The 19,112-nt window shown below is 36.7% G+C and overlaps 1 protein-coding gene across 1 annotated transcript in view; it reads left to right on the top strand.

Annotated features, from left to right (window-relative positions):
- Positions 1-19,112, top strand: part of Spef2 (sperm flagellar 2) — a 151,266-nt gene that overhangs the window by 55,384 nt on the left and 76,770 nt on the right. The window contains exons 11-15 of the mRNA XM_026783829.1: positions 11,102-11,321; positions 11,952-12,103; positions 13,564-13,621; positions 14,881-14,933; positions 16,610-16,713. Of these exons, the coding sequence (XP_026639630.1) occupies positions 11,102-11,321; positions 11,952-12,103; positions 13,564-13,621; positions 14,881-14,933; positions 16,610-16,713 (587 nt within the window). The remainder of the gene's footprint in view (positions 1-11,101; positions 11,322-11,951; positions 12,104-13,563; positions 13,622-14,880; positions 14,934-16,609; positions 16,714-19,112) is intronic.

Raw genomic sequence — 19,112 nt, 5'->3', positions numbered from 1 at the left:
AGCAGGGCAGTTTCTGAGTGTGGACTCCCTCAGGGAAAAATATTTACAGCCCTAGGTTTAGGCTAATGCTAACACAGGTGACACTGGATTCCCTTTGCCTTCAGTGATGGTCCCTATTCGTCTGTTTTATTTGAGGATCCTCCTTTGTTAAAAATTAAAACCTTTTAGCTATCTTCTTTCTGAGGAAAACAAAATTAAAAACTGAATTATTCATATTCACTTTTATATTTAAAGGTGGCTTTATCTTTTCTTTTTCTTCTTGTACCTGTGGTGGTTTAAGATGTCACACATTAATACACATTAATAAGTTATTTACATTTATTTCACTTCAAAAGAAATGCTTTATGCTGCCATTCAAAAGCATTTCTTTAGCTTAATGGAGATGATTTCCTAAAAAATGGTCTATTTCTTTATTATCTACTTGCAAAAAGCAAAACTTTATTGATATAGTTTAGGAAATGGGAAACTCTAAGAACAAACTGCAGGTAGATTTGGTGTCTGGTGAGTGTCCAGTACCCACTTCCAACATACCATTGAGAATTATGCACTCACGCTCACCTCGGGGCTCAGCTCCTTACACGCTTTAATGAAGCTCTAATCCTGAACCTCCTAAATCTGAATACCCCAGAGTCTGTTTACCTCCTAAGACACTCCACCTTCTTAATACTGTTGTGTTGCTTATGAAATTCTAACATGGACTTCAGGGGAGATACAAATTTCAAATCAATCATGACGTATAATTGGTATTGCAGTTTCACTACATTCATTACAATTAATTAGTGCTATTAAATAACCAACAATACAAATAATACCCATACTTCCCTGGGATTCCTTTTCTGTCCCTGGAGTCAATTCTTAGCATTCTGTGGTAACCGCTTTGAACAGTTTTTAACCCACTTAATAGATCCTTTTGTTTGGCTCCTTTTGTAACATGTACTTCTTTAGGGAGCATCAGAGCACTTAAAGTGTAAACATTTTCTTTAAAAAATTTTGGAACTATAATTTAATCTTCCTTGCTTATTTTCCCTCAAAACCTTCTTGTATACCTGTCCCCACTCCTTCATATTCATGCTCTCTCTCTATCCTATCTTTCTCTCTCTCCCCCACCTCTCTTCCTACCATCATGGCATGCATAAATGTGTAGGTATACATATACATGTTCCAAATAAAATTTTACAGTCTATACAATGCTATATGTAATTTTGTCAAGTTGACCATTTGGTACTGAACAACCAATTGATTCACTCTTCCCTGGGAAAGGCCACTTGTCCCACTTCCAGACTTCTTCAGCTCACATTTGGGCAATCTTATTGGTGAGATTCTATAGTTTGGCTTCTGACATTACTAGGAGACACAATTTCAGTGCAAACACCCTGATCCTCTGGCTCTTAAAATCTTTCCGCCCCGTCTTCTGCAATGTTCAGTGAGCCTTAAGTGTGGGAGTGTTATGTGGATGTATCCGTGGGGACTAGACTCCACAACTCTGTGTTGTGATTGGTTATAGTTTCTTGTAATTGTCTCCATCTGTTAGAAAGAGAAGTTTCCTTGCTGAGGGATAAAGAGTACATAAGGGCAAATGTTTATTGGTTGCTGTCAGGGATTATGCTGGTTCAGAAATTGGTGGTTAAAGGTTCTCCTTCAATAACCATGACTTTACTTTCAGAACCAAGCATGGTCTCCCTCATGTTGAGTGGATCTTAAATTCAATTATAGAGCTGTTCGTTATCACCAAGGTATGTTTGCCACTGCTATACCCATAGGGTTATTGTGGCCTGGTGGTTAGGCTCATAGGCACATGAGTAAAACGTTTGGTTGCTTTTACTTTGGGCACTTGCAAGACACATTCTGGTACCACAGAAGCTACTCCTCAAGTAGAAGGACTTCTGACCAAATCCAGTTTAGGGGTCTCTGGGCCCTGTTTCTGAAGTACATCGAATCTTCAGCAGGAGGGACTTACCTTCCACTAAAGTGGGTAACCAAGGACAATAATTAAAGGCTGAATATTTTGGGAGTCTATTGGATAGTCCTGGTCAATAGCTCAAAAGAAGGCTACTCATGTATGCTATTGTGGTTTTTGTTAGATGGTCTTTGGCTCTCGGTGGGAGAACTGTTAGCCCAGATGAGAAAAATTCATTAAAACTTCTGTAATTATATACAGAGATATGGGTGTCATACAGCTTTTTGTTTTGGTAAATACTTATGATTCCTTATGACTTTTTCAGATGTCCTTGATATTATTTTATGTACATCCTTCTTTCTCCTATATTTACTATCCCTAAGAGCCGTTTCCCATTTGCCCTGTTACATCTCTTGTACTCTGCTTTACTCTCCTCCCACCTTTTTTCTGTGTTTACCTCCCTTCTCCTCTGTAAGGAGCCCCTTTTTTCCTATTTCCATGATCAGATCACTTGTATCCTGCTAATGCCCTCTCTATTGCTCACTAATCCCCCATCCTGGCAATGGTCTGGCTTTGTTTTCCTGTTTCTGAGGTCACTGTGGGCTCTGCACTCCCATCTGAAGGTTGAGAGCCAGGTGCCTGCAGTGAGAGAGAGCCTGTGATGCTTGTCTTTCCAGGTCTGAGTGACCTCACTAAATCACTTAACACGATCTTTTCTAGTTACACCCATTTGCCTGCAGTGGAACTCCCTAGTGTATATTCCATGTTTTTATTACCTATTTGTCAGTTGTATGGCTCTTAGGTTATTTCCATTTCCTAGCTACTGTGAACAGAGCACCAATGTACGTGGCTGAACAAATAAATATCTGCACAGGAGAACCCTGAGTCCTTTGGGCATATACCAAGGAGAGGTAGAGGCAGGTCATATACTAGATTTAGTTTTAGCTTTTTGAGATTATCTACACCAGCTTCCATAGTGACTGTATCACACTACAATCCCACCAATAGTAAATTAACCCTACTTCATTCCCTCTCCCCCAGAATTTATTGTTAGTTGTTACTTTGATTTTTGCCATTCTGGCTGGGGTCAAAGGAAATCTCCAATTTGTTTTGGTTTTCATTTCCCTACTAATTGCTACGTGTTATAAACACCTTTTGAGATCTCTCTTAGCCTCCCTGGGTTTTCCCTCTTTCTTTTTGTTTTGTTTCTCAAGACAGGGTTTTGCAGCTTTTTCCTCTTTCAAGCGATCTATATTCATGTTCCAGGCCCATTTGTGAAAAGGCCTTTTTTTTTTTTTAAATTATTGGGTCTTTTTTTTAGACCTTTATATATTCTGGATCATAATCTTCTGTGTGAAATATAGCTGGAAAACATTTTTGCCTTTTTTCTGGACTACCTTTTTCCGACTAAGTTTTTAAAATTTTTCTTTCTCTATGGCAAAGCTTTTAAGTTTCATGTAGTCCCACTTGGCCTTACCTCTTGAGCAAATGGAATTCTATTCAGGAAGTCATTTCCTACACCTGTATCATGTTTTCTTCTGGCCGTTTTAGTGTTTCGAGTTTCAGGGTTCAGATCTTTGATCCATTTGGATTTGTTTTTGTGTAATGTGATAAATATGAGTCAAATTTTGTTTATATGCATGTGAACATATAGTCTTAACAAAGCACTTGTTGAAGATACTTTATTTTCCAGCATGTTTTTGTTATCTTTGTCAAATATGAAACGAGTAAAGTCACATGTGTTCATGTGTGAGTTTTTTATTTTATCACATTAGTCTAAGTGTTTCATGTTGTGTCAATACCATATTGTTTTGATTGCTATGACCATGTAATATAATTTAAGATGGGTAGCTGTAATCCTTCCAGCTTTGTTCTTTTTGCCCAAGATTGTTTTCATTATCCAGCGTCTTTCTGGTTGCATATGAATTTTTGGATAGATTTTGTATTTCTGTGAGTAATAAGATGGGATTGTTAGAATGGTTATTTTCACAGTGTTAATTCTACCGATCCATGAGTATATCTTTCTATGTTTGTGTTTTTATCTCTTTCTTCAGAGGTTCAAGGTTTTCATTGTGGAGGTCCTTCACTTGCTGGGCTAGATTTCTTCCTAGTTATTTTCTTTTTTTAGGTTATTATAAATGGGAGTGTAGTCCTTCTCTCTACATTTGTTGTGGTATAGAAAAGTTTTTGATTTGTTCAAGTTGATTTTGTAATATGCCACATTGCTGAGTTTATCATTTCTAGAAGTTTTCTGTTAGTCTGTTTCTTTTAGAAGTTCTTTCTACATCAACTAATTTCATGCATATTGTTGACATACTTTCTATCTTCTGTTTATAGAAATGACGTTTTCTGAGCTTGCTCATAGTTTGGTTTTTTTATTTTGTCTGTCTTATTTGAAGATTTGAACTGTCATTGTAAAAAAATCAAATTACTAGCATTAAATGTCTGTGCGATGACCCGTTTATTTTAGTGCACATATAAACTATATTACTAATGACTGATTCTCAGTCATCAGTATTCAGAAGTTATCTATACTTCATGGTCTATTTTCCAACACATTTGATTTTTTATTGCATTTGGTAGTATTTGGATACTTTAAATTTTGAATGAAAATTATTAAATTAATATGTGAGCCACAACAATTATTTATGGTCCAAATACGTAGAAACAGAATTAAAATATAATAAAATGAAATAATATACATCACATGTAGTAAGTATAAACATTTCGTTCACTAGAGTTTTGTTTCTCTGCCTTACATACACCAGTATATAATGCCATTTTAAGAAGGGTTCTGGTCAAACCCTTCTTATTTTGAAAGTCATTGTCTTGAAAGATGTGTAACAGTTCCAAAAGTAGCTGAGCAATCCAGGAATTCTTGGAGGGGTTCAGACAAGGCCCCCTTAGCAAGATGGAGGGCAAAGACTCAAAATCCATCACTGACTTAGAAATAAAGCTCTTTGTGAGTGTTTCTCTCTCTCTCTCTCTCTCTCGGTTTGTGTGTTTGTTTGATTGGTTTTTAAGAAATTATATATCCCAGGTTGGACACACACTAGAAGTAATTTCTTGTCTCAGCCTCCCAAATGCTGGAATTACAGCTGCACCACTGTCTCCAGATCTCTCTGAATTCTTGTCTGTGTACACAGAGAGAGCATAAAGAGAGTGCATAGCAAATATGCACTGCTCTGGTCCAAGTCACATTTTTCAACATAAATATTTTAATTAATTGCCCTGCACTGGCCCTTCTAGAACATGAATTTCAACTCATGGGTGAATGGTTTCTACCATTCTTCCCATCTTCATCCCTGCCTTAGACTACTTACTACTCTGCTGTCCATCATGGAACATGAAAGATCTAACCTGAAAGAGTCATCATGATCAACATAAGAACAAGGTCACCTGAAATTTGCTATATATCCCATCACCCCTTAGACTACTAGCTCAAGAATTAGCTTCATTTCAGGAATCATATAATCAGCTATCCTTCATTTCCTTCAAATTGGTTTGCCAATTGAAAGTCTTCCAAAGTAACTGCAAAATAAAGGCAGCTTAATTGTTTTCCTATGGTGGAATTGTCATGAATTAGCTATGCTTTGAATGGAGAATATACTGATTTTATGACATTAACATATATGTGGTTTCTTGAATTAAGTCTGTTGGACTATTTTGTCCTGTATCTTTGGCTACTCTAGCAAGATAGTGTCTATTTACATAACAGAATTATAGAATGTTGTTAAATAGTTTAACATATTGCATTTCAAGAATACTTAAGGAAATCAGAATATATAGAAAACAGGGAATATGTTGTATTCACTGGGAAACAAGCTTTTTCTATCTTGGAGGGGAGGGATTTTTGCATGTCTTTTATCTTTTCCTTTTTAATTGAATTGTAATTGACAAGAACATTCCTGACTGGGTCTACCTGGGTTACTCCAGGTCATGTAAACAAGTGCTGGTAAGTCTTAGTCATCTGAGGAAACAAAAACCAGATTCTCTGGACCATTAAACTATGACTATCATTCCACAGAAGCCACATTGTTATGCCACTAATAAGTATATTGATATAACTCGAAAATGTGGGTTGATGGAATGTTGCACAACTGTCAAACCAAGATTTTAGGGACTCATAATGAACATCTCCCAAGGACTACATTCTGTTTATCCCACTTTATATAAACTATATCTCCATTAAAAATGTGGAAGGAAGAACAACCTCAGTTTTAATTTTTAAGATGTTTTAAGAAGTAAAAATGACACACACATATATATTCATAACTTTGTTTTATCAGTAGCTATTTTATTATAAAAGAAGGGAAATAATCTGTTGAGAAAGCATGCAACCTCAACAGAAACAGCAGTCAATAACTGAGGCCACGTGATAGTCAAGGACATAATCAACAGGAAGTAGATCTATATCTATTCTTGAAGTATAAACCTCAGCCCATAAAGTAGATGCTATTTGTCAATATTCACAACAATCCTTAAAAGTCCAAGGATTCAAAAACATCAACCCATAGGAATTTTAAAAGATAAGACTGACAAAAAATGATTAGAAAGAGATGTCTCAGTAAACCATTGAAGTTTCTCCAACCAAAGACAAAGAAGCCCACGAACACTTTGAATCTGGGATACACAGCTGAGTGTTAGGTCCACATATTATGTGACAATAAGAATAGTATGTGTAGACCATGAGCCTAGACATTCAGAATCAGGCTCTGGAAAACTAATTGTAGGTCAATTAATAAAACCTGTACTGGTGAACTAATTACACCTTTTCACCAAGAGAAGCGAGTATTTACTGTTAAAGTTTTATGATCTATTTTTGAGTAGTTATGAATTGACAAGGAGAGATGGCTCTTGGGTGTTGCACACACATCTCAAAACTACATTCTTGATTTGGACCTTGAGATTTCTGTCCAGTGCTCCAATTTGGGTCTCTGTGTCTGTCTCCTTTCATCACCTGATGAAGGTTAATATTCCGGAGGATGCCTATATGTTTGTCTTTGGATTCACCTTCTTATTTAGCACATCAGGAGCAGAAGGAGGGGGAGCACGAGCAAGGAACTCAGGACAGTGAGGGGTACACCCACACACTGAGACAATGAGGATGTTCTTTCGGGAATTCACCAAGGCCAGCTGGCCTGGGTCTGAAAAAGCATGGGATAAAACCGGACTTGCTGAACATAGCGGACAATGAGGACTACTGAGAACTCAAGAACAATGGCAATGGGTTTTTGATCCTACTGCACGTACTGGCTTTGTGGGAGCCTAGGCAGTTTGGATGCTCAACTTACTAAACCTGGATGGAGGTGGGCGGTCCTTGGACTTCCCACAGGTCAGGGAACCCTGATTGCTCTTCAAGCTGATGAGGGAGAGGGACTTGATCGGTGGAGGAGGAGGGAAATGGGAGGCGGTGGCGGGGAGGAGGCAGAAACCCTTAATGAATAAATAAATTAAAAAACTACATTCTTATTGCATTTATGTAGGCACTATGAAAATTATAAAGATATTTTAAGCAATTCCTATATGCATTTGCTAGCTTACCTAATTCAGAGGAATAATGTAGAATTATTCCCCCGTTAAAGCAATGATTTGTATCAAGTGATACTTACCTAGTTTGCCCACTACAGACATTGGTATCTTGAAATTAACAGCCCAAAGTGTATATTTGTAATAATATCTGAAGGTGTGAATTATATCTTATGACATTGCTTTAATATAATCTACATTAGTAATAAACGGAAAAATCTGCTAGAATACTCTGGTTCTTCTTTAACTCTTTAGGTCATTTGTAGTCACAGTTTTCAACTTTAGTTTCAGTTTCTTCTGCTTTCCAATTTTTCTGATCTCCTTTTTACTCATTATATCCTTGTTCCTTTCCCACTGGTCTTTGTGTAGAAGCTGTCCTTCATGTGGTCCAGCTCAACATGCTCTTCCGATCTCTCTCTGCTTATCTCCATAGGTCAGACCAGTTCTTTTCCGAGCCAGAACATTCTGTTCTCTTCACAGTCAATGTTCTATTCCATTGTGTTTGGTCATAATCTGTAACTAACCCCGTGATGTAGAAGGGCTTTATTTGACCCTTTTGTGAGGAGGCACGCTTTCTAACTAAGGCAAAGCTGACTGGGATTTGTCTTTGAAGATGTATTACTGTTAAGTGCCTCCACCAGTGCCTGGCAACTCCTCTGGTGTTTGTCGTCAATGGTTTTATTGGCTTGTATACAGTATTATTTCATTTGATCTTTACAACAATTAAATTGTGCCTCAAGGTGAAAAGTCAACAAAAATACGGAAGATGCGAGAAGCAGAATCTTTATGGTCATCAGAGATATTAAACTTACATATGAGTCTGTTTCCTTTAGAAAGGCCAAAAGTCTGCACAGCTAAAAAAATTATCAGAACTTTGGCATCTAGCACTTCAACTTGTAATAAGAGAATTCGTTGTTGTTTTCTTACTTGGCTACCTCCTTGCTGGCAACTTTACATACAGTCATTATCATTTCTCTACTTAAAGGTATAACCAGATCCAGTGAATGAAAACAGAAGCACATAATCATTTATGATGCAAAATATGCACAGTCATGCACCCTTTAAATCTGGATAGTGCAGATAGTTATGCACTGGACTAGCAAAACCAACGTTATTAAATTAAAACAAGTTTCCTTTTTGTTTGTGTGTGTTGCTTGGAATTGAACTTAGGATCTCACATGTGCTAGGCAAATGCTCTGCCTTAGAGCTATATCCCAGCCCTAGAAGAAAATAACAGTAAAATGTTATTTATATAGAAGTGAGAAGATATTTTAAATTATAACTATAGGTTTATTTCTTTGGATTTTAAAACAATCCTTAGGAATACTTTGCTTCAAGGATAAGTTTTGTTTGTTCCAAGGAATTTTTTTTTTCTCTCCTGTGCTGTCATCTGAGGAATTCTGGCACCAGACTAAGAACATGACCCATAGCGCTTATCAAACTTGACAATGTGTTTCTGGAAAGTATTTCCTTGTCAGATACAGTATATTAAAAATACTGATAAAAGAAAAGTCAAGAACTTAGAAAAAAATGTTTGTTTACTCATGACTAGAGTTTTAGAAGCACTGCCAAAATGCCCTACAAAATGGGCTTAAAAGCAACAAATAGTCAATACATATTTTTTTCTTATTTACAAATGTCTAGAAAGGGATTAGAGAAGGTGGTAAGAGGAGTCTGTTTCCAGTACCCATGCTGGGTTGGAAACAATACAGTTCTATGAGTTCCAGTACCCTCTTCTCTCCTCCATTGGCACCATGGTCCTATGACATATATACAAGCACAATGCACACATGAATGAAAATTAAGAATAAATCTAAAAACGTATACTTATGATAACGTAAGTGTAGGCAGAATCTGTCATTTTGAATGATTGTGCATTATTGGTGAAATATTAAGAATGCAAAATAAAGAATTGTTTTTAATACCCAAATATGACTGGTCAATTACTTTGTGGAGTAAGTACTATTGAACAATTTATCAGTCATGAAGCTAAGGTGAAAAATAGTACTCAAATTTGGGATTCAATCTAGCCAATGAGTTTTCAAAATGCACAGTTCCTAAGCATATCCAGAAAATAGGAAACTTTAATTAAATCATACACTTACAGTCAAGATAAACATACTTACTCTTCTTTTGGAAAAACGAACTGTCCTATTAGGAAAAGACAGGCGGTTCAGACTTGTACAAATTGGTTTGTATTTTCTAAAGAAATGCCATCTTTGCTTGCCCTTTGGTTTTATGGGAACAGGATGTTTTATGTTTTTCCCTGGTGGCTTGCTTGTGTTCTTCTTAGTACCATGATTTAGATTGGGACAACCAAGTTAAAATTCTTGGGGCAAGTGAAATAACCAAAGTGCTTATCAAATTGACCATCATTAAAAAGCAGTGCGTTTTGAAATTTAGACTTTTGACATTTAGGAATTGTGCCAAGCTTGACAGATCTGCACCACTGTACCAACACACTGAGTTTTAAAAACTGAGAGAATTTGATATATAGGCTATATAATACTAATTCCAAATAATAATAAGGTGCCAAACAGCTTGTATGTATTGTGGCATATCTTATTATGATTGGGAATATTTTAATATCGTATGCGTAGTTTTTACAAAACATTTTCCAGTGTGATTGGTTGTAACTTTTAAAACGAAGTTCTTGTCACTTATATTTGTTATAGTGTATGTACATGTGTGTGCATGTCTATGTGAGTGTGCATGTGTGTGTGTGTGTGTGTGTAAGGATAGGAATAACATTAACAAATACATTGGAGAACTTTTTATTCTAGATTTTTAACAATAAATTTCTGTTCAATTAAGAAAATAAAATGTATCTATTAAGCTATTACTGTGTTACTAGATAGAGTTCTCTAACAACTTAAGCTTCAAGGTTTATTCACATAGTAGTTAATAATTTTCAAGTCTCCTTCATGTCCAATGCTACTGTCCTTCCATTGCACTGTGACATAGATTCACATTGTTCTTCACCTTTGTGCCAAGCCATTAGCAAGATAAGTTTCATAAATCATGACCTGGGAATTTATTAATAAATATTACCGGGGGAGGGGGAGGGAAATGGGAGGCGATGGCGGGGAAGAGACAGAAATCTTTAATAAATAAATAAAGTAAAAAATAAATAAATAAATAAATATTAACTCATGGATTTACCTTCTAATTTTATTTCCCTTTTATGTCTATAATTACTCCTTTTTGGGTTCTTCTAGTTAAAAATTACTTTCATTCCTATTTTTAATATTTGATTAATATTTTTAGTTTCAATAAAGATGTTCTAAACTAACTTAAATGCCATAATATAAAACAGATCAATTGTTTTTAGTTAACTCAAAATAATACTTCAAAAACTAATATTCTAAAAGTTTTGTAATATTCTCTGTGAAGATTTTCTTTAATATTCTGTAATATGAAGGTAGTATTGTTGTTATTGTTTTTTATGATATAATTAATTACAGTATAGGTTAGGTTCTATTTATTACAACTTGGATTTACTTTTTTAAAGTTTTATTGAAAATAGTGTCTTCTCCCATACAATACACCCCAACATCAGTTTCCCCTCCCTCTATACTTCCTGCCCTCACCTTCATTTTAATATTTCAATGCCATCGATACTTCCATTCTGCTCTTTAAGAACAATTTTATTTTGTTTGACCATTATATTTGCAGAACATGGTTGGAGAGTGGGCCTTGCCAGAAGACATGGCTAACAGCTCTCCACCCTCCAACAATCACATACTGGGACACGTGCTTCAAAGATTAATTGAAAAGTCGAACCCTTCTCAAGATGATGCCACAGAAACTGAATTGCCGTCCTATGCTGTGAAGGGATGCTTTCTAGGGAAGACACTCAGTGGCAAAACTACTGTTCTAAAGTATCTACAAAAAGGTGTTTCCTTCTCTTTTCCTTAGTAGATTTCATTTGTACTGACTATAGTTACAACTGTCTACGTCCATCAGACTCATACCAGAGACTCCATTTAGACAATATCTCTCATCAAAATTTAAAGTAGTAAAATCATGTGACTGATTTTTCATATACAAGAATGAGGTACTGGTACATGCTTCAAAATGTCCGGTCTTGGCAACATTATGCTAAGTAATAGAAACCAGACACAGAAGGTGGCTTACGTTATGTTTAACTTATGCAAAGTATCTCAAAATAGACAAATCCACGCAGATAGAAAATGATTCATGTTTTATGGTACCATGGTTTGAGCAATAGGTGTGCCAGTAAAATAGGTGGGGATTTACTTTTGAAGTGATAAAAAATTCCTGGAACAAAATAATCATGATAGTCAACCAGCTTAGTGAATTTCTCAGTGCCCCTGAGTTGTACCCTTTTAACTAGCTAAAGTGATTTATTTCATGTAATGTGAATTTTATTACAAGGGAAAAGTATCTTAATCCAAGGGACAGATGTAGGGAGAACAGGGTTAGAGTGTGAAAAACTAAAATAAAATGCAATAGTGCCAATTCTCAGAAGGCAGAGAGATTTATAAAACTGTCTTTTCTTTAGAGTTTTCTATTCGAGTCCTTTCTATTGATAGTCTTGTCAATGAAGCTATCCGGGCATTTAATGACAATGAACAGGCCAGTGGGCTAAGACCAGTTCGGAGAGAAAACAAAGGAGAACCTCGGTTGGACCCGAGAGAAATTAGCAAAATACAGGCAAGTGAGCTTTTAGTTTTCTTCTTCTGGTATACGACAGATATGCATCAGGATATAATCTAAAGATCACCCAGTAAAGGTTTAAAGTCTGAAGAGTTTAGGTTCTACAGTCCAAGAAGCAAAAGAGAAGACACTCTCCTCCTAACTCTTCCCATTAAATTGAATTTTGGGGTGGACCATCAAGATTGGTGAGCTCATTTAAGTTCTGTGGCCAACACATAAAATTATTCAGAGGGAGGAGCTGCCAGGTGAATATGTGTATGTACATAAACACACACACACACACACACACACACACACACACACACACACACACATAGAATGATAGTTGTTAAGAGGGTGACTACATTTGCCGCTAAGATCACTAACTCCTAGACTGGCATTCCACCATTCAATGTTAGGAAGTAGAGACACTGAGTTTCCCAATATGTGGTTAGAGACTATACAGCTGACCCTTGGCAATGGATCAGACAGGTGCTAAACCTCCCATAGGGTTAAGGGGAGAACAGAACACATGGCTTGGTCTTTAGATTCACAATATAAGGCTGCTTGAATGCTATGAAGCCAAACGGAAACAGCTGGTTAGATCACCTTATTCCACAACCAGAGTATACCCATCCAAGATATATTTCAGCTGGACTCGGGGTGGGGGCACAACTCCTAGTGACTTACATGGATCACATTTTCATTATTTTATATCAGCATTGAAATTTACTACATTATTTCATAAAAATATCATCGTACATTCCGGGGGTTAGAAGAGTGTTGTGTGACTTTAAGAATCAAAGATGTGGTTCAGCTCTCATTTTTTTTTTTCTAGACAGTAGGAGAGACCCTATGTACGGAATCGTTTTCTTAAGGTCAGAGGCTTGTGGAAGGCTAAGTTATTGAATCTTGGACTTAAAGTTCACTGCTCTTTCTCTTACCTCATATTGTCTCTGCAATTGAGTCAATTAACAAAGAGTCTACTCTAAATAATTTTCATTTCAGGACAAATACTAGTAAATCGCGAGTTATGAAAATTTGTTTCATTCTCTGGCTCTTCTTTGACATCATAGCAAACTTTCATTTCACTCAACAGAGTAATAGATAACACACATTTTTTCTTATTTATCTATGGCTATGACTGACAGCTTGAGGATTACTCTTTTAAGATTTTTTTTTTTATAAACCACACATTTTCCCTGTTCTTTTTTAATTTCCCGAAACAGTAGTTGCTTTATTTTACATAGACACTGAGAGCCAGTGGAAGATTATATACCACAGGTAATTCTGTGTCTCTATATAAATTCAGTGCTCACCAAATTTGGTTTGCCTGTGAAAGTCATCATTTCGACCCAGTTTAATATCATTAATGCCGGTGAAATAGTCGGTTCTCAAACACTAACTGAAATCCGTGAAACGGAAATGGAAGGGAAACATGGCCATATTAAAACTAGATGTTTGCTTTCTTCCTGTAGGATCCAAATGCGTTATCAGTTCCTGCAGTTTCAGGGAAAGCGACACCCAAAAAAGAAGGTAAACCTATATAGCTAGTAAATAATGTGTCAAACACGTCATCTGTCATTTATACTGCAGCACACCAAAGACAGAGACAGAAACAGCGAGAGTGATCTATGTAACCACAGGAACGGCTTCAGGGGAGGGAATGGTGAACAATGGGGACCTGAATCCTTCTCTGTGCAAGGTAGTCAATACCTACATTTGAGGATGAAGGTGAAATGAATGACATTGAATACTTTTTACCACACCCTCTTTCTTAAAGTAGTTGCCAGTGTTTGCCTTTATGAAAGCTACCAGGAAACATCACGTTCATGTTCACTCACCTCTTTCTTGCAATCTTGCTTTGTTTATTTATTTTTCCTTTGCACCTATTCCAGAGAGAGAGAGAGAGAGAGAGAGAGAGAGAGAGAGAGAGAGAGAGAGCAATATCACAGTTCTGAGCATGGAGTCGGTTTTCTTCAACTCATGAAAACAAGGGTCCCTGTTTAACAAACTGACCTGGTTCTTAATCTTTGACCATGGCAGTAGAACTGAGTTTACTAACTACAAGGTCTCTTTTTAGGAATCTGAGCTGATTCCTTCAGACTATTTGTATAATCACTGAGGGAAAAACATTAAGTATTAAATGACCTTTCTATGTGTATTAGTGAAGTTTTTAGTATGTTTCAACTTGTTTATATTTTATTATAAAGTTCAAATCCTCTTGCACGATCACTGTTATCTGCTGTCACCATAGACTCACACACAGATTTGCAATCATTTTCCAAGTTGACTTTTTCATTTATTTTGATTGATACTCTTGGCTCCCTTTGCCAGTTATCTTGGCAATTAATAGATTATTTTACTATTAATATTATGACACTTAACTACAAATATATTCTGAAAACATTTCCCCATATAATTCAACTAAGAATCCTCTCTAATTTCTAATTTCTAAATGGTTCTTCTCCATAACTTCACAAGCCAGGAAAATATAAGTGTGCTGAATTAATATTTTGATTTTTTTTGAGAAAGCTAGTTTGTTTACCAAAGGAGAAACTGAAGTTGTATATTTTGAATTTTGTTGTGAGCTCAGACCATGCCAGGAAGGAAGTAGGAAGTTTCAAGCCACACAGTGGCCAGGACCTGAAATGCTGTGGACTAAACGTTAAAGCCGTGCTACAGGGTTCCCAGTGCATCCTCGCTGGGTCTAACAGACATGGCTGAATCTAACGCTGGCATGATTTTCAAATGTAAATACTGGCACTTTGTTCTTACCTCTTTTCTCTTAATAGATGTCATGACTGATGAAGATGAATATCTCAAACCAAGTGATAGTTTTTTAAATGTAAGTATTTTAATCTAATCCTTGCCTACTTTTATATTAAAACATGTCCTATTTTGTACTCTTTTGAACTATGTCTCATGGTATGAATTAACGATGTTCTTCTATTTGATTTTAAATTGTGTTTGATAGAAAAGTGATTAATAATGAGAGTCTTAATGATATTGTTTGTATTTCTAATATTTTTCTATCTAAAGCAGTAGAAAATACTACAGCATTTTATCAGGTTTAAATGGTGTATCTGTGATTTTTAATTCACTTGATATTATTTCTAAAGAAAAGTAGTATTTTCATAAAGAGTATTGATTAAATATATAAGGGAGTAATGACAGAATTAATCGCATATGTTTCAATTACTTTTTTATTACAATTGATTATTGTATGATGGATTTCATCATGGCAAACAAATTTATCATTCAGTTTTCAAAACTGATTAAATATAAAAAACCTGCGACTAAGAAATCAACATGATGACTTATTGAAAGAAAAAAGCAATAACCAAAACGTTATAACTTTTACTCTATCCATTTAAAATATGAATTAACAAAAATGCTGGGTTTATTTCTGTAGTTATACTTACTGACTTGTTAAAGTGTCCAAATCCATATACAATTCAGTTCAAAAGAACATTGTCTTCCCTGTCACTGTATTATTTGTATATATCAATAAAAAAGTAAAAGGGAGAGTTCTTTGGTCTTTTGGAGTTCACATTCTGATAGAGGTGGGCAGGTAATCAGCTATAAACACTACTAGATGAATTGAAGAGCATAGTAAAATATTAGCATGTTTGGGAGAAATTAAAAAGTAGAGGAAAGCAACATCTGGGGTAGGAGAAGGAGAAAGTGTTACTGTATTAGATTAAGATAGGCCTGCTGGAGAAATTGATTTAGACTCATTTAAAGAGGTAGGAGAATTAGCTAACTCAATTTAGGAAGCCTCTCCAGCAACATTAATAGATAGCTAGTCACAGGGGGACCGACAAGCTTAACCAAGGCTGAGATCAGAAAGAAGATAAATGAGTCTGGTCTGTAAGAGCTTGAGAAGTAGTTGTTATAACATCTGTCATAAGAGTATGATACTGTACTCTCCTTGAGTGGGATGGCATTGAGTGGAGCTACAATCTCATTTGATATAAAATACTCGAGTAACTGAGCAAAGATCAGGCTTTGGGGAAGCCCATGCTCAAAGATATTGCACAACTCATACAGAATTACTCCCTGTAAAAGTCATAATGATTGATTCTGGACAAAACAAAAGAGTTAATCTCTACAGAGAAATTGTGATAGAACAAGAAAGGGCATTCATCAAGGCAGAAGAAAAATGGAGTTGGAAATCTGGAATGTGTTCACAGAAAGACAGTTATATTGGTGTGTGCTTTCACAGAGGGCATTCTCCCATAGATATGAGTTATTAGAACCAAATCACTATGATTAAAAGTGTTGCTAGATGAAATTTGGAGTGCCAGAGAAGCTGAAAATTAGAGGAGAAGATCTTAGAATAAATGGAACTCCAAACAAAATGTTTCAAAATTGATACATATTTTCCTTGAATGCGTCCCTGGCTCCAGAAGTGTGGTAAGTCTTCAGTATCTTCATTAGGGAGCATGGCTACTGAATTATTTTAACTCCAGGCATCTTTTCAATCAGTTCTCTCCTATGCTTCTTCACTTCCTTTCACAGCTTAGTTTGCGAGCTCAACTTGGTGCAAAATCAGAACAGTTGCTTAAAAAAGGAAAGAGCGTTCCAGACATATTGCTGGTTAACATCATGGTAAATGCTATTAAGTATGTATTGCGGTTTCCTTTCTCATGTCTATGTAATATATTCTCTTTCCTACATGTATAGGTGTATGTGCTTCTATGTGACTTATGTGCATGTGTGTGAGAATGTATATGCAAATGGTCAAGGCCTAAGGTTGACATCTGGAATTGTCTCATTTTTCTTTCCTTACCCTTGGAATCGAAATCCTATTCAAACCCTGAACTGCACATAAAAGTTAGACTCCCTAGCCAACCTACCTGGAGACCCCTCATCTCCAACTTCTGAGGATAGAATTATAGTTGGGTCCGCAGAGCCAGCCAACATTTACATGAACTTTGAGAATCTGAGCTCCAGTTGTCACGCTTGCATGGGCTGAGCTAGCTCGCTACCCCATTTCATATACTGTTTGCCGCAAAAAGATATGTGAAAAATAACATAGAGATGCAACTTTTTAGTATTCAAATGCTTCTAATATCTAACTTTATTCCTAGGATAAAGGGAAAATATATAGATTTGCATGCTTATTGACTCTCTTTTCTCTGACCAACCTTGACTTCACCTGTTGTAAATGTAGATCAACTACTAATATCTTTGGGGAATTAAAGGAAATTGGGTGATATTATAAGCTGAAGGACAAGTTGTTAGATTCCAGTAGGATAGGTACAGGTTTCTGCATTCGCTTGTGTTAGATTTCAGGAAGAGGGTAGGTATGGAGTCCAGGGATTCAGAGCCCAAGCAGCACTAGGGCAACAGGCAATGATACACAGGTTAGACAAAAGACACATGTGTAACACAGGCAGGATATGTGATGGGGAGAAATGGAAAATTTCAAAGATCCCACACATTGTATTTCCTCTATCCTCTTTTGTATGAATTCCTTTCTATCCTTTCCAGAGATTGCCTTCTACAGATTCCTTTCTGTATATTCCCCTCAACTTTGCTTTGTTATACATGAATGTTACAAGAGGCCAGTTGGTCTGTATAATAAAGGAAAGAATCTGCGCATGATGGGAAAACAGAGTAGAAGGCTCTGTTGAAAGAACTGGATGGTAGAAATGGAATTGCTCAGCTGCGGTGTATGGGGACCATTATGACACAGGAGGAGGGAGAGTCTATAGGATTTTACTCTTTGTCTGGGATGAGTTCCTCTATAATGTCATCCTCATAGACTGCCTTAAAGATTTAAGCTGTTTCTCACTGAAGTATTTAGCAACTGGAACTCAAGGCTGCTACCCTCGGAGCTGGAAGGGTTCTTATCCTCACATTCTCAGAACTAACATAAAGTACACTTTCCCACAGTGCTCTTTGTTTGTAGAACAAATGAACATGCAAAGCAGCAAGCAGTCCTTCACTTGAGCTTCAGGGGACCTGGAGGATCCACACTGCACTGCACGATCACCCTCGGACCACAGAACACCGTTTCCATTTCCTCTAAGATACCTCCAGAGGACTAGCATTAGCTGGAAATCTTTTGGTCTAGTCCAATGATCAAAGGAACACTAGATGTTCTAGTTAGATAGTTGTGCCTGGCTAGTGATGTAACAAAATCTAAAGTCAAACCCCATGGCTCCCTGATGTCCGCTGTCTCACTCTAGCTTTGAGCAAGTGCAGCTCCAAGTTCTGTCTCTGTTGTGGCTTCTGAGACGGCAGATCTCTGAAGAGGTCAAGCGTTAAAGGAAATCTCTTCTCTGTCCTAGGCAAAGGAGTTAGTGTGTCTAATCTACGCAGAAGGCTTGATCTCTCTCTGGAGAACTCACGAAAGTAAAATGCTCATGATAACCTAGTAGAGGAGATAAAGGCAGTTTCCAGAAGGAAGTTTGGAGCTGTGCTGAGAATCATTAGTCCGAAGGCCATTTGCAGTTTTGTGCTTTTGAGCAAGCAATGAAATCTTTCTGAAACTTAGTTCCTGCTTCTTCCTGCCACACTGTCAGAAAAAGTACATGTTGTCACTAGAAGACTTAGAAACATCTGGGGAGGTGATTATTATTTCATATGAGAGTTAGCATAGCAAGAAATAAAGTCATACCTTAAAATATAAGTAAAATGTAAGAGGAAATGAAATTTTGTGGGTATAACAGAACAAAGTGGATACTTAAGTCCTTTAGATGTAGTGTGCACATCGTCTATCGAAGACAATGTGCTCAGCGAAAAGAAAAGCTTAAGATATGGTCCTTAATACTTCAGAAATTTATAACTCAACTTAATTAATAATTTTTTTTCTAATTTTCTTATTTTTTTATTGAGAAAAGGAAGAAAATAAAAACAAGTTTCCGCCTCCTCCCAGCCTCCCATTTCCCTCCCCCTCCTCCCACCCATCTCCCCCTCCTCCCACCCTTCTCCCCCTCCCCGCACTCCTCTCCCCCTTCCTCTCCAGTCCAAAGAGCAGTCAGGGTGCCCTGCCCTGTGGTAAGTCTTAGGTCCT

Source organism: Microtus ochrogaster, chromosome 19, assembly GCF_000317375.1.
Source record: "Microtus ochrogaster isolate Prairie Vole_2 chromosome 19, MicOch1.0, whole genome shotgun sequence".
Classification (NCBI taxonomy): Eukaryota; Metazoa; Chordata; class Mammalia; order Rodentia; family Cricetidae; genus Microtus; species Microtus ochrogaster.
The sequence above is the reverse complement of the archived record's forward strand: the minus strand, read 5'-3'. Positions and strand labels throughout refer to the sequence as shown.